General features: G+C 34.7%; 1 protein-coding gene across 1 annotated transcript in view; it reads left to right on the top strand.

The window, feature by feature from the left end:
- Positions 1 to 6,178: 6,178 nt before the first annotated feature.
- LOC105329921 (neuroligin-4, Y-linked) overlaps positions 6,179 to 16,841 on the top strand; it is a 100,608-nt gene continuing 89,945 nt past the window's right edge. The window contains exon 1 of the mRNA XM_034473642.2: positions 6,179 to 7,419. Coding sequence (XP_034329533.2) covers positions 7,014 to 7,419 — 406 coding nt within the window. The 5' untranslated portion in view covers positions 6,179 to 7,013. The remainder of the gene's footprint in view (positions 7,420 to 16,841) is intronic.

Raw genomic sequence — 16,841 nt, 5'->3', positions numbered from 1 at the left:
ACAAATAAAATAATAAATACCACGTGTGTACAGTTTTTGGGAGTAAAATGAAATGATATTGTCGAAGAAATATCTTAGCTGGAACAATTCTCAAATAATTGCAGAACCATTACTTGCCTAAAAACTTAAGAATTTTACAAATTTTCTAAACTGTTTGTCGTATCTTTCTTTAAAATTAAACATTTCAGTGCATATATTATAATATTTACTTTGATAATTTTTTCAACGTTGTACAATATGATAAGCGTGCGCACTCTGTTTTAAGCAAGCCATCCGCGTGGTCCAAACAAAACAAAACTCTATAATTATATTTTGTTTGACTGTTAGCGATGTTTTGGATACACGAACCGTACATGTCTGCTAATTTCGCATCCAATAGCGTGAATATTTCCCACAAATTGAACACCAATTCACTTCAACACGAACCAGGCTTGTACCAAAAACTGATATGAACGAAAGTTCTGCCCGGTTAATCTACCACTTCAAAAGCAATCAATGATTATTTTAGTGACTTATGAAATTACATACACCGGGGGATATTGGAATTTAACAGCATGGGCCGTTTACTTGGTCCAACTTCATCGACTTGACTGTTACACAAATCAATTAGATTGCTACAAAGTGAATAAAAATTACGGGTTATTTTTCATATTTTATGTTGTTATTAAATTTTTCATCAAACGCTTTTTATTTCATTTTATTTGATAATTTACAGGCTTTTTTTTGGGCAGTATTTGTTGTCCGACACATAGTGACGAAAATTGTCATCATACTAGACTGGTCCTCTGTTTGTAAGTTCTTCCGGTAGAGACGAAACGGATGATGAAGAATATATCAAAACACCGGAAGAATAAAATACTGGTACATGTAATAGAAAAACAATAATTATCTACATTAGAATTATAGCTTTAAAAACTTATAAAATTATTGATTTATTCATATTGCAAAAAAAAAATTGTATTTACCTACAAAATTATACATAAATTATAGTTACATGTATATTATTACATCCCAAATGCTCCTATAGATTTATCAAATTTGAATGCTGAGAAAAGTTATACTCTGATCTTATTCATTTTTTGCATCTGAAAAATTGCAGAGAAAATGTAAATTTACAATGCAGTAATGTTTTATTTCATACTTATAAACAGCAGAACCCAGATGTGTGTAAATGTGCTTAGTTCCGACACACATGACTTTTGTACATATGAATTCTATAAATGAGACACTCGACACTTTCCTACAAATTTTCATGAAAGAAATACAAAGCATACATATTCCAAAGACATATGATTCACTGTAATATACTGTTATTTACATATACAAGTAGGTGGGATAGTTGCAAGGCCAATCCCTGCGAAGCACATTAGAATTTAAGCATGCTTGCTTGGTATTTGGTAAACGTGCATTTGTTTTTAGTGACACCGTTGAAAGCAATCGGAACATCGCTCGGTCTTTTCTTTCATGTTGAGAAAGTTTTTTCTCGACTTGGCGTAAAGGGCCGAGCGGTTTCTCGGCTCGACGAAAAAGTCCGAGCGATGTTCTAATTGCGTTGAATGATGGGAGCGATATTCCAATTGCGTTGAATGATGGAACGCGTCATAATATCAATAACCAGACATTGAATGTAAGTTATAAAAGGTGAGCAAATGACCTCCCCCATATTAAACAAAGATGTATACAATGTCAACATGTACCAAATATACATACAACAAAAATATTGTTGAACAAAACAGCATTTCACACATCAACAGCAACATACATGTGTAATACATTGCAAAATAAATCCCCAACTACAAAGGTGGTGAAGGGGAAGGAGGGTGGGTTGATTGCGGTATTTACAAACTTGTTGACAGCTGACAGTAAAAATGACGTAATCAAAACATCGCGCGACTAAACGCCGCACTCCGATTGGCTAATGTAGACAAAAAAGAAAATCAGCTAAATACTCAAAAATACTCAAAAATTAGGATTACAATTATATTATGACTAGACTATTATTTTTGGTACTGGCATAAAAATAACATATCACAATTTACATAAATGCTATTATTTACAATAATGCTGTATGGTATATATAATTTGATATTTCGTAGAGGAATTGACAACCAAAAGTAAAGAACGGAAAAGGAACGTAGCATTGAAGTTAATGGCAAGGACAGTTCAAATGTATTGGTATCACAAAAAGATCAACCCATTTACATTGTATTGACCGATAGGTACATTTGCAGTATTGTAATGACCTAGCAGTTTGTATTGATGTACATTTTAGCATGCGCAGATACAGACATTTTTTTCCAGTCCTCCGCCCTCCCCTCTTGATCCGGGCATGACTCTTTTCATGTCCAAACAATTTGCAAGAGAACTCTATTGTAGAACGACGGGGTTGTCATTTGCTTGAGGAACAAGGGTCATATTATTTTCGACAGAAATGGATTTTAATTGCATGATACAGTTTGGAATAAACTTCTAGTATATGATGTTGCTGAATAAGTTTTTCGGCTATTTTGTATATTCAATAAAGAAGAGATTGAAGATAACGTTTCCAATCCTTCATTGTAAAAGCAATCTAGATCTGATATAATTACCTTTTTAAATGTAGCAAAAATATTGCTACATTGTACCCCACCCCTTACTATAGTTGACAAGCATAGGTTGTGTTACCGAAGTTAAGACTGGATGTATAGAATCCGGAACATCTAAAATTTCCAAGACAACCCAACGAAGCGCACAGAAAATCATTCATATTGTATAAAACATGGTTTTCTTTGATCTTCGTGAATAAAAAGCTATTGTTAATTGTGTTTTTATTGATTGGTGTGTAAAATCGTTCATTTTTATAAACGCGTAAATATTTGCATTGCTTGCAAGCAAATATAAATTTGCATTTTGATTCAATATCGGTCAAGAGACGTTCAAAAGTAAAGGTGTAGGTGCAATCGGATCATCACTCGGCCTTTTCCGTCAAGTCTCGACTTGACGGAAAAGGCCGAGTGATGTTCCGATCGATCGGGAGTTCGTATTTTCATTAGTGGATTACTTAGAAATGATACAATAATACTGTTAAATTAGATAAATAGAAAAAAACTTCCGGCTATATATGTTCAAATATTTACTGTTTCTCCGCTCAAACACCAGTTGCTTTCATCACCTTCATAGATGGTTCATAGTTTTGATACAACATTTTCTTAGTAGGAAACAACATCTTTAAAGTTTTCAGTATCACATTCATCGTCGCAAACCACTGCCAATATGTACGATTCTAATCCACTTGGTCGGTTGGAGAGCACTGCAGACTCCGGACTGTGGTTGGAACGACGTATTACATTATAAGATGTATTTCATAAGATTAATTTTATATGTACGTAAAAAATGTTTTTATTTATATATAATTCAAAGGTGGACGAATCCTGCAATCAAATCCATTCAGGATTTTCTTTCTGAAGTATTTCCTACATAAATTATCTATACACAAAGCTTATTTCATCATCATTCTAAAATTACGAGGGCCATCTTTGATAACCTTTGCTATGACATTTATGCACTTTATTGCAACTTGCAGATACAATACCCTTTTCCATAATATTACTCGAATGAGTCAATTTGAAACTTGCGACTTTATACAGTGTAAATGAACAGAACAGTATGTTTTAATCATATGTACCTGTATGTATATATTTCGAAGCAGAAAATCAAGATTATTTTCTTCTGTAAGATCATCTGCAACAAGAGGTAGTTTTTTTAATTTATTTCACCATCTTTTTTCAATGCCATTCATCCGTGAATATTTAAGTATTATAATCGTCTGAATCAAATTTTGTTGATGTAGTGAAATTCACGGATACGTCATTTCATACAGCTAATACTTAACTATCCTCCCCGTGCCGACGAGGACGCATGAGGCCGTGCAACAAAAAGACACTTGCAAACAACGGTCGCTGGCAAAAACCTGCGCCTCTCTTCAACAGTACCACCCCAGTTCCTCTCTAGTGGCCTGTTGTCCAATGAAATTTGTGTATTACATATCTCATTTCGATAGTTATCTAGTTTTGAGGATTGACTCAACAAAATCCACGAAAACAAATTTGGATGACACTATCTATAGTATGATTAAATCATTTCAGCATTTATTAAATTATAAAAACACACGGGCGGTTTTATAATGAGCAAACCTCATTAACGCTCAAGATGTAAATACAAATTTGACATGTGATAAATATCTTATAAGCAAAACAAAAGGTTTAATGTATGAAAATGGGTGGCTTGTGCACTTCGTATCCGCGCACCAGTACCACGCGTGCTTGTAAAAATATGGAAATGTAATTTGTGGTGAAAAAATACATTGGATTCAAATGCAAATGCTCACACAACTCGAAATTGTAAGCTTGCGATTAGACTTCCATTTTAGTTCGTTGAGGGAGTATTCAGTTTCCTAGCATTGTTATGGTATCCTACTCTAATGGATTCCGCAGGATGCTAAGGTTTTTGGTTTTTTGGCACCTCCAAATGAGGAGAATTGATGGAGCAATTAAAATAGTTGGATTTCGGATACTTTCAATCACCTATAATAATATCTTTATAAAGTCATGAAATATTTATTCAGAAAATTGCACTTCTGTCGAAATGCAGCAAGATTCGCAACAACAGCGTCATATTGCATCACGATTCTACCATTTTATTAGCTTTCATAATCTAGTTTTATGGAAGCTTTAATATGATGGAATGATGTGCTTGTTCGAATTCTGTCAGATTGCTTAGGGCAATACTTGGTAAAGGTCGCAAGATGCATTCCTCAAACTTTTCGAATTCAAGGGAATTGAAGTACACGATATAGCGGTTCATATAGACTCGATGTATGGCGGTTTAAAATTGATTACCAAAAGACCGAGTGTTGATAGTGCATATTCCTCACATCAAGCAGAATTTGGTAGATTTAATTCGGTGGTATTTTATGCGTACTGCGTGAGGCTTTATCGCACGCAAATTTCTATAAATGTATAAAATTTCAATATCATTGCACTTTTTTGTTATTAGATTTGATTCCCTGTATTTAGAGATTACCATTATAGAATATAATTTTTTGCTATTCATCATTTTTAAAAAAAATATATATATTTTGGTAAAAACCAGAAAGAAACGAAATTATGCCCATATTAAACTTTTCTTTTTTTAAAAGTGGACCCGATAGACTTAAAAACTACTCGGACAAGTAAGTAATAAATCTAACTTTCAAATTTTAAGATATTCTTTTTGCATGAAAACGACTGTGCCTTTAATTATTTATATGAGACATATTAACGCGAATGAATAATCAAAAGTTACAACGAATTGTCTTATTACATTGCCATTCTGGTGAACAACGCGAAAATTCAGTCCCAATGCATATATAAGAGTGATTTACAGTATAATTGATAACCCAATTAATACAACAAATGTTTCCCTGGACAATAATTACTATCTTTTGCGACAGCGCTGTAAAACTATCTGAAGAACTCTTTATTTCGGAGCGTGAAAATTAGCTAGAAAAAAAACTACTAGACCCACATCATAGGATTTTGGAACGTTTAATTACAGAGTCGGGTTAGTAATTAAAGGAAAAGGGGAGCATCAGTTTTGTTTCCGCATCTGTGATGGTTTTCACAACAAGGTCACAACCATATATCTGTATGTCAGAATTTTTTATCCTCACTATCTTGTGGAAACAAGATAAACTCTCGACTGATTGTGCTGAAGTTGAACCTTTTTTAATGAGTGTCACGCTTGGTATGAATTCTTCAATTTTTTTTTTCGACATTTGCATGTTGAAGTTTTACACTAAACGTGTGGTGCTGCAGATCTATCATTATATTTTTTTTTAACCCTTTCTTTTCCCTTCTTCTTTTGTGCCTCATTATAATTGTTTACGAAAGATGTATGGAACAAGGCATCTAATCAACGTTGTGATGCGGAAATATTGATTTATGCAATGAATAAACTAGGAAACTAGGATACAATTTCGAATATCTTTTTGTTAACTTCATAACTTAAAGTGATACCTACATGGCTGTTTGTTTATAATCGGTGCGATTAACCCGACCTGTAGTGCTTATTGTGCCGTTCGTGTACCATCTGTTTTCATAATGGATTCGGAGACATTGCTTTGCATTCTCTCATCCTCCGAACATTTGTGTGGGACTACGATCATACCTTGACTTTTCTAGTACCCGGATCATTGGCTCCCGGGGCTCGCGTGCCACGTGGAGCAAGTTGAAGTGTTTATTTATGTACGTTGGCCTGTCTCGCAAGTTGTCAGAGAAGGGAAGCGAGAAAAATCGATGATTGGAGCAATCGCTCTATTTCTGATTGGGGTAGTTCCCGAATTGATTCCGTAATACTTGATCTCGCTTGCCGTATTTTGCTTTCATTAGAAATGTCATAAACGGTACATTATTTACTATTAGCGCGCCATTGGACTTTGGTGGTCATTTATATGCGTATTTACATGTACAAATGTTCGCACATTTGTAACTGTGTCGTATATATAACAAACAGGAACGGAGAAAAAAATTTAAAAACTCTTCAAGGAATACCAGGTGCAGACTGTGTTTAATCTTCGTATGATATAATTTATGTATAAAAATATTGTTTTCCCTCTCAAAAAGGGAGGTTCAAGAATAGATTCGTTGGAGGAACTGAGTCAACTTTTTTTGGTGGCGGTTGAGTACAGGGAACACAAGACAGTGATTAACCAAAAGGTATAATTGATTCGCGATGAACTCAGCTTAATAGTGTTGGGGAAAATGTTCTTGTGAATATTTTTGGTGTGTGTGTTGTGTCCTCGGAAGAACTCGGGAACAACTCCAGGAATGAAAATTAGCAGATTATAAAAGCAATCTGTGTTCTGTTGAAGTGGTTACGCATGTGTTTTGCATCCAGCTGATGATGGATATCACCACGTGGATCTGTGTATAATCTATTCTTAATATTTTGGAAAGAGAAATATAAAACCAACAACAAATAAGTCTTGCATCAGCATGTACCTGCTCAAATACCTTGTTTACATTGTCACTGTGACCATTTCTTTGGGAAACAGGAATTACGAGGAAAGAGAAGGAAGAAAAAAATTTGAATCCAAGGATGGCCCAGTGAAAGGGATGAGCGTAATATTTCACGTTAAGGACCTACCGCCCGTGGAAAGGATCCTTGGACTCGCGTACGCTACCACCAGGGGCAATAGGCTCCGTCTGATGCCCCCGACCGGACCGCTGGAAAAATGGCTAGGGACCCGTGTGGCCATTCACAACCGACCCCCCTGTCCAGTGACGATGTACGCTGGGGCTAGGATTTGGAATATCTCGGTCCCAGGGCGAGGCAAGACGTCCCAAAGTTTCAACGTTCCGGAGGACTGTCATTCTCTTAACTTGTTCATACCCACTAAAGGTAGGTTGAATGAAGATTTTCAAAAAAAATAAAAAGAAAACAACCAAACAAAACAAAAATAACAACCCAAAACAAACCATTTAGCAGTATTGTTCCTTCTAGTAGAAACGATACATATATTTGCATATTATACGTGCAAAACAATGCTAACATTGATTAAATTACACGATATTGGTATTTAGGTTTTCTCGCTAAATGGAAACCATATTGTACCATAGAACTGATGTACAAATCAATCACCTCCTACATACGTTCTCAGACACACACTAAAATACACTCAATATAGAATGTAAATGGAACCGCCTCGATCATTCACTGTATCAGTATTGGACCTAACCTAACCTTCGCAGACATCTCAAATCAGATTTACATACGTACAAGCACAGCCAGTCTGAGTCTATTAGATCTCTTCCCCTTATCGGAAGCTAGGGTCTCCTTTTGGAAATCTTTTGTCGTCGGAGGCGAGAAAGGCTCTACGAGAGGAAATGGTAGTGTTGATAGCTATTCAAAAGAGTGCTATGATTGATTCCGGGGACAGATGTTTCAGATCGTACTCTAATTGTGTATGTTTAAAACTATGCATGGAAAAAAATTGATCGTTTTATATCCAAATGTAAACAATTTAGCTATCAAGCACAGATGTTAGATATATTAATAAAGTAAATACGAAGAAAGAGAGAGAGAGGGGGGGGGGGGGTCGAGTTGTTACATGCAAAGTTATACATAACCAGAGACCCTTTTTTTGCTTTGCTTGTCAAGATTTTTGATAAGTCTAGTCCCCCCCCCCCTTCCACTTTCAATATGCTTCCAACACCAATGTATATCAAAGTAATGCGACAATAAACAACTGTAATTGATCATTAATAACTGCTCATTGCTTTGAAAAACCCATGATTTAAATCTGTAAGTAAACCATTTACATTCTAGATTAAAAATGCTAGACGGTCAATAAATTAAATTAACCTTCAGGTCTATTTTAAAAAAAAAATAACATTCTAATAAGTTTTTTGGCCCTAAACTATTATTTGATAAAAATTTAAGCGGTAAAATCAAATATTTTCGCAATACCTTTACACAATTTAAAAGCTAATCTTCTGAAGGAGATTAACATTGGTATAAAAATGTTCATGACCACCATCAAGGCCTCCCTTAAAGATGGAGCATTAGAACGGACCCCCATCACTTGCTGAAAAATAACCCCTTGTAAAACCCTATTGGGATGTATGCGAATACTAGTACTTGTTCAGTCCGGGTCCATTATCTTGCATCAATGATATAACGACTTCTTAAACACCAATGAAGATTTTGTGCTTGGGATAATATCTTTGACACTTTGGGAATCAAGACTTTGAGTGGAACATTTGCTCTGCATTCAGTCTTCGTTATGATGAACCATGGACCAGAGTTAATTGAATCACGATCTACTTTGTCGCATTCTCATTCTTGAGGGATGAAGACTTGTCACGTGACAACCGCTATCTCCAAGAGACAAACACATGTGGTATCATTAACTGTTTTTCATTAATAAACTCCTGCATGATTTCATAGTTTGGGAAATGCGACTTGATTACATGGTTAACAGGGCTAAAGCTTCTATTTCTCATGGCAGGCCCTGTTTTTTTCTTCACAGGATTCGTGGCTATTCACAACTAGACTTATTAAGGGTTGTCGTTGAGCAGTTATAAAGATCTGATTTATTATTAGTCCTGTGCAACTTTATATAGCAATCCTATTCTTCCTCGTCCCAATATATTCTTTTTTGCTTTCTTCAAAAATCCGACCTGCCACTTCCGTTTTTGATTTATCGTTTCGCCCTCCAGATCAATGCTCACTTTGTGAAGATGCAAGCCTGCGACTCTGATACATGTTCATTCATTCAATGGGGAAACTTTTTTCTCATAAAGGCATTCTCTGATAATGTTGCCTCTATAAGAAAGGAATAAGAGTATTTCTCAGAGAGAGAGAGAGAGAGAGAGAGAGAGAGAGAGAGAGAGAGAGAGAGAGAGAGAGAATATCCATTGTTGTTCTGAGGCATCGGTATACATAACGTTATATCAATAATATCTAGACATACGACTTCGTGACAATTCAGCATTATTTTAACGTTAGCTTGAATATGTGCTTCGACATCTAATATGATGTGAAGTGTTTTCAGAAGATAAGTATGATATTTTTTTGTATTAATATGTGAAGAGTACATGATGAATGCGATAAATTATAATAATAGAACTTCTATAGAGTTTGCAACAGTGCGTGCTGTGTTGAAGTTACTGTAAGAAAATATTTTTCCCACCAATGTCTACATTAACAGTTTTTTTTTCATATATAAATGAATAAAACAAATGTCGCATTTAAAAAAAAAATTGAAACAAGTCTTGACTAGTGTATTGTTTTATAAGAAAAAATATTAATGAACACATCTAGTTTTCAAAAATGTTTGTTTTTTAAGTGTATGCAATATTTCCAATGTACTGTATGGGATAAGTGTTAGATGTGAAAAAGCGTCATTAAAATACATAATTATTGCTTTAAATTATTACTCCAAATACTATATACAGTAATAAACACAATTAAATACAGTGCACCACATGGGGTTAAATGTGACGAATACCACAGAAGTATATACATAATTTCAATAGATACATGTAGTCTTTGTGAAATATTGTTGTAAATGTTCGTTTATACAGCGCGCATGCTCTTAAGGTGACACGGGGCGTTCCTCAATTTATATTACTTTCCTTGATATACTAGTATTATTCCTTATTTTTAACATTTAAACCAGTTAATTCCCAAAAATTCAGGGTACATTACCAGGCTTTCTTGGAGCTGAATATGTTTAGAATTTTTAAAAAATATCATGCAAAATACATGTACCTTAGAATGCTTATAAAGTCATAGTATAGTTTTTCAATTGAACACTTTATATTTAAATAAAAAAGTTAAGAAAATAAAATTATGGAATTACTTAGTGGAAATCTTCACACTGTGGAGATAGGAAAAAATAGAAGAAAAAAATAGAAGATAGGTCGCGTTTGACCTTAAGGTATAATCGTCAGAACAGATATACTGACCTAAAGTTGTGGTGTAGCAAAAAAAAAAAAAAAAACCCCACTATTTGGCTACTAGCCGGTAGAGAAAGCCTTTTTATATGACGTTTGTAAAGCCCAAACGGTCTTTTATAGTAACGAAACTGGGTTGTGGCCAAACCCAATGGAAGTGTTCGACGGGCAATGGCGTTTATTAAAAAGCATTCTCTTGTCGTTATTTATAGCCGACGAAGGGACACTTTTATTTGTCCCGAGAGACGAAAGGACGTAAATTGTATATTGAATCTAGTGATTTATCCGTCTGTTCGACCGATGTATAGTAGCTTATTACCCAATGTAGTCTAACATTTTATCCCAGCCCAGGTTTTTTTTAAATGAAAGTTTTGCAATTTTAAATGCAGCATCCAGAGGGACTAGCGAAGCGAATGTAATTCGGTGGTAGTTGAGCAATTTATCACTTTGTTGTGGTTTTTTTAACAAAATGTCAAATGTTAAAACGATAAATCAAGTGTAAAAAATAAACCACCTGATAAATCAATGTGGCAAATGGTTCGTGCAGCTGAAAAACATTTAACAAACCTACAATGTTTATTTTTTCGATTCAATCTTGCCTAAGTGTTGTTTGCCCGATTCTCGCCATTTAGAGGATTAACGTGTTATGGTGCTATTTCACCTGACCCCCACAAAACGTCGGCGGTAGCAGACAATTGTTCTCGGAAATTGATTAAAGAAGCGGAGATTAGAAATACATGTTCACAGAATTGGGTAGGAGAGAGAAAAACTCAATATAAAACATCCCTGGTCATATAATTGTAGTGATTTATGGGGTATTGGATTCTGCCCTTTCATACACTATAACGCGCAGACGACTTGCTCCAAAAGAAAGAGGGCCGCTTACGACGTTAATACGATAAACGCGCCATTTACTCATAGAGACAGACTGAACTGTTTGATTTTTCTCCCTCTTTACTTTTTTAATAAAATTATTTCGTGCTTGAATTGGCCTTACTGTTTTATGTGTATTCTCTGCGCGTGAATGTTGGAAGGTGGGTTAAGGAGGCAGAATCCCGTGTAAATTTAATTACATTTTCTGACGCAAAGCGCCAAGACCGAAATTTATCTCCTTAATTAAAAATTATTTCAAAGAGATGATCAAGATGAAGATGAGAATACTAGTAGCGTAAAACACTAATGGAAATTCACGAGTGGTAATTATTGAGATTTATTAGCGATAAAGGTTGTAGGTGTTAGGAGGGAAAAGACTATTTTAAATTTTGAATCTTTGCGGTCGTACTTCATGAAGATCTATACCCCCAATGACATCAAAATGCTAAATGGGTTAGTAAATCACTCGGCTAATGATGTGTAAAATATCAATGTGTTATTGATGGCAGCAAACAGAAGCATGTATTTATATTCGTGATATAATGTATATAAACATAATTCACTGCACCCATAGTGAATATTATTGGTAGTGTAATTTGGTAAAAGTGTGTTTTTATAGAGTCATTAATTTTTGCGGGGAGTCAAAATTGTAAAACTCGATAAATTCCCATTTTCTCCAGTGAGAATATTTACGAACTCTTATTACTATAAAGCTATATCTTTCAGATATTCAACGATCGAAGAAATAACAATACTAACCGATAGTTTAGGGCTGGATGGTCATGGCTATTTTAGGACTTTATAAACCTCCTTTTAAAAAGAGCTTTGTTTTTATCTACATCGTTATCGCATTTTGTTTGGGTTCGTCTGTAATTTTTTTTTTTGGATACGTGTGTTCAATTCATTAAAACTGTCTTAGTGAAGTGTTTGAACTTTGAATTTACTGGGTGGGTGTGAATGCAAAATTTACAATTGTCATGATGTAAATTATGTATTTACACCCACCCAGTAAATTAAAAATTTTTAAACATGACAGTTGCGTGCACTCTGCCTCCAATGTGTACATGTGTTCTTTTATCATGGAAATCCATATACACCACAATAAGACCTGTGATAATGGATAAATGATTACTCTCAATATGTATGATGGATCCCCCTATTACATCCAAATTGCCAAAAACATGGGCTGCATGTACGATTTCTAATGAATATTTTGCTTTATGAACGTGGTTTCATAATTATTCATTTATGATTAATAATTCAGCCTAAAACACAGTGATTGATTCGATCAGTCCAAAGATATCTTCACTATATACACTAGTGTATTTAGAGGGGGCGGCGGGGGGGGGGGGGGGGGCTTTGTGATAAACATTTTGAAAATATGTACTAGTATATTGTATGACCTATAGTAAAAGAATGTCAAATACGTTTTTGTTATTTATCGTTCTGATAATATGTCAAGTCTAACTAGAATAGCTCATAAAAATGTCTTAATACCCGAAACCCCCTGGCCGCTTGGGTACCACTTTCAACTAACCCTGGATCCGCCACTGATGTAGAATACCAGCACCTATGAAATCAATTACTAAAGTATGATACGCAAATTAGTAACGTAATTTTGCGTCAACCTTCGTCTCTTAATAATTTATCCCATATCAAACAAAAATAGAAAAGTTTCTTATTCTTTTGTTATTTGAATAGCAAATTAACAATTCTTCAGTAAATATTTACGACTCAGAAATTGCAAGCATATTGATACCATTAAGTGTATAATCAATACATGTATCTACGTTAAAATGTTAGTTTTCGGTATTTATATTGATAAAATATATTTTGCATATAAGAACAAAATTGTTGATATAATTGCATTTGTTTGCAAACATAAAATATATTGCATGTCTGAGAAAATAACTTGCAGATACGACGTTATTTGTGAACAATACACGCCATTAGATGAGTAATCTTAATCAATCTTGAAGACTCTTACGGGGGAACACAAATTGCACAAAAAAGTAGTATATGCACCATACATATGGACTTGAGTAGATGTAAATTAATAATGGTGTGTTTTGCCTCATCTGTACACGCTTGACACATTGAGAAGACAAATTATGTGGTAATGAGACTTGATGCTTAGCAATGGATGCATTTTGCTACAGATACGAAACGGTACCGGCCACATATAGTTAAAGTTCTTATTTCTAGATCGTATTTACTTAAAAAGTCAAGAAATAATGACTGGCTTTCAAGATTGGTTCAGCGAAACTCGGGGTTATTTTTGCGTAGTGCTTATAACTATAAAGCAAGTCTAACAACAATTTGATGAACGCTAGGGCGTTCTCATTTCCCTTTGTCATGCAAGCGTCTGTCGCATTGTAGATATATATATACCCACCGTTAATGAAGAGAAAAATTGAAGTCATGCCAAGATGTTTCGTTTGTTTTGTTTTGGTTTTTTTTAGCTAGGTCTATCGCAAGTGATAATAGTTTAGCAATTACCACAGGCAACGACATACAGATATTAAATTAGGGTTGTTAGTACCCAAGAAACGAATCCTTAAGATAATATATGTTCATACAACGCCATGGATGGCGTCAATCTGTGCCTTCCTGTAACTGTCTAAATCAAAATTCGGTGTTTGGTTTCACCAAAAAAATTGAAGTTTTCGGCATAATTTGGTTCCGTTTCCGTAATTGGATCAAAAGTTTGTCTATACATTTATATATAATTAACAGAACTATATGGGCGACATTGCATTTATTCATAATAGGGTTATAAGGGTGGACGCTATATCATGTATCTACATGTATCTTGAACTATATTTATTTAATCTTACTGTAATTTTAAGCCTCCGTATCCCAAAGAACTGCATTCTTAGCCAGTGAATAGTTCAGGCTTTAAACTGATTCATTTCGTCTTGAAGATAAAAATATGTACGTGAATATAATTAATTTCGACTTTGAGGTGTATGCCAACGCCAGCTTTTTTGGATGATGTTTATTAAAACCTCGAAGTATTACCTTCACAGTTTATTTTTATTGTTGGGTGCAACTTTACATTGAGCTATTTTCAAATTGTTTCTATGCTCAATTTTTAATATTTTAAACTAGACGTGTTCTCTTGCGATTTGAATAAAAACTTATTTAAAAAGGTAACTAAAATACCAAGCGTTCTTTCAAAAACTTTTCAGAAATAGATATTGGCTTGGTTTGATAATCAAACATAAATATATTTAACAAAAGTGATATAATTTCGCTAAATCGTCAAAATATAGAAAACATACCCATAAATAATATATGAACGTTCTGAACATTGCTGAGGTCTTACACAATGAGTAATAGTTTAATTGGAAATTGATTTTAAAAAAACATCCATATGTATCGATACCTTTAACTGTAATCAAACCTATTTTTTTTGTCGCTAAATGGGCACAAAAGAAAGCATTAGAAATTTCAAAATAAGAATTTTGTGCAAATGCATTTTATTTTTTTTTCCTCGGATGCATTGAACATGGTAAACTAGGTGCTTAGTTCAGTCAAGGAAATATTGCAACAATCATCGTCTAGAAAAGACCGATTTCCACATGCGTTGAAAGGAAAGGAACTTTTTTTTTGTGTATTTCATTCATTCAGAAATAATTACAGATGAATTGAATAAACGCACAGAATCTCTGATTTTTTTTATCGTCTTCTGTCTCGTGTCCGCAAATTCTATGTAAAACGCAGACCGGTTCCGTTCAACTTCCGGAGTAATTACTTTGGACAAAGCACCGTCTTAACCGAACCTTATCCTCGCTTCTTCCGTCTTGTGCATACGTTTTGACAAGACCAACTGGGTATTGAGGTCCTCGCGAAGTCAAGTAATTGAATTCTGAATCTCACATTAAGGGTCCAGTTCTCCTTGATAAACAAGACATTCATTTGTTTTAATTATGCATGACATGATACATAAATCACTAGATAATTCAACGTTTTTATCGTTCTTGTCGCGAAGATTTTGAAAATTTTGGCAAAACTAATCTTGAATCTACTAAACGTCTGTAGATATGATCGGCTCAAACATTTGTAAGACCCAGAAAGGATAATTGCTGGCTTGTTCCTTTAATTTTGTACTCGGGTCATCATTTATTAATGTTTAAATGCAAATAAAATCCTAATAAAATCTGCCGAATAAGCTCATCATGGCAGGAGGGGGTCCCGTTACTGTTGTTGGAAACACAGGTCTTATATTTGAATCTCGGGTCGAAATTGGCATAACACTAAATAATTAATGATTAACGAGGCATTACCAACGCTTATGGGATTCGACATTTGTCAGATTTGAAGAAGCATGTTTTTATAGAAATAAATAAATAGATGTGTATTCTAGGAAATCTGGCGTAAAACATAAATACATGTATTACCAATACGGATTGTTTTACAAATTGCTTCTGAACGCGAGGATTAAAAATATATGCTGGAGAGTGGTACACCTTAATACATCTTAAGGAATAATCAATTGGAGTCTGATTCTACGAGACTTTAATGACCGAACAACACTACTTCCGTGAACATTAAGGAAATAATCTTCAGATAGAAAGTTCCCTGGGTTGCACTTTTCCTCTTTCCTGCTTGTAATCGGATATCTTTTTTTTTTACGCTCAATTCACTCCTGGCATTTTTATATTTTAACATTGCGATAGAGTATAGTAAAAGAATTTCCTAAATTATCGAATTCTTTTTATATGGTCTCGTTTGATGGTCTAACAAACTAGCAATCGTATGGCAGACGAACTTCAGTCAGTTTCCCCGTTTCGCGGCGGCCTCCTTAACTTGGCAATCAATTCTCGATAGAAACGCTTTCTAATTTCCCACCACACGTATTGGAATGAAATCACATTGCATCAATGCACAAGGGACATGCTACTTTTTGTAAGATTAAGCATTCGTTAGTTAACATCATGTCGGATCTAGAATGGGGGGGGGGGGTTCGGGTAGGATTGGACCCCACCCCCTCTAAAATCAAATTTCTTAAATTTACATATCAAAATTACCAAAAATATGCCTCGGACCTCCCACCCACCCCCGCCTCACCCCCCGGCAATTTTACATAATAATTATCTTTCGAACCCCCTTCCTCCTCCAGGGAAAAAATCTGGATCCGCGCATGTACATTGTTCTTCGTCTATATATATTTATATGAGTGTGACTAGAAATAGAACCCCCACAAACCAATGTAAACAATTAGCAAATATCATCGAGCTCGCAGAGAGCTCAAGTGTCTCGGGGCATAGTAAATTCGGACTGATAAAGATCGCATTGAAGGAATAATGACATAAAGGGTCATTTACAACTTTTGACAAAAAACAATCTATCGGCCTCACAGCTTTGATTTTTAATGCCTTTTAATGGAAATCAAACCATAAATCGCCCAAAGATTAGGATTTACGATTAAACGGGATTGTGGTTTTTCATACTGCTGAAAATGTAACACAGGAATTTGTTTTTGTT

This window comes from Magallana gigas, chromosome 8 (genome assembly GCF_963853765.1).
Source record: "Magallana gigas chromosome 8, xbMagGiga1.1, whole genome shotgun sequence".
In the NCBI taxonomy this organism is placed as follows: Eukaryota; Metazoa; Mollusca; class Bivalvia; order Ostreida; family Ostreidae; genus Magallana; species Magallana gigas.
The sequence above is the reverse complement of the archived record's forward strand: the minus strand, read 5'-3'. Positions and strand labels throughout refer to the sequence as shown.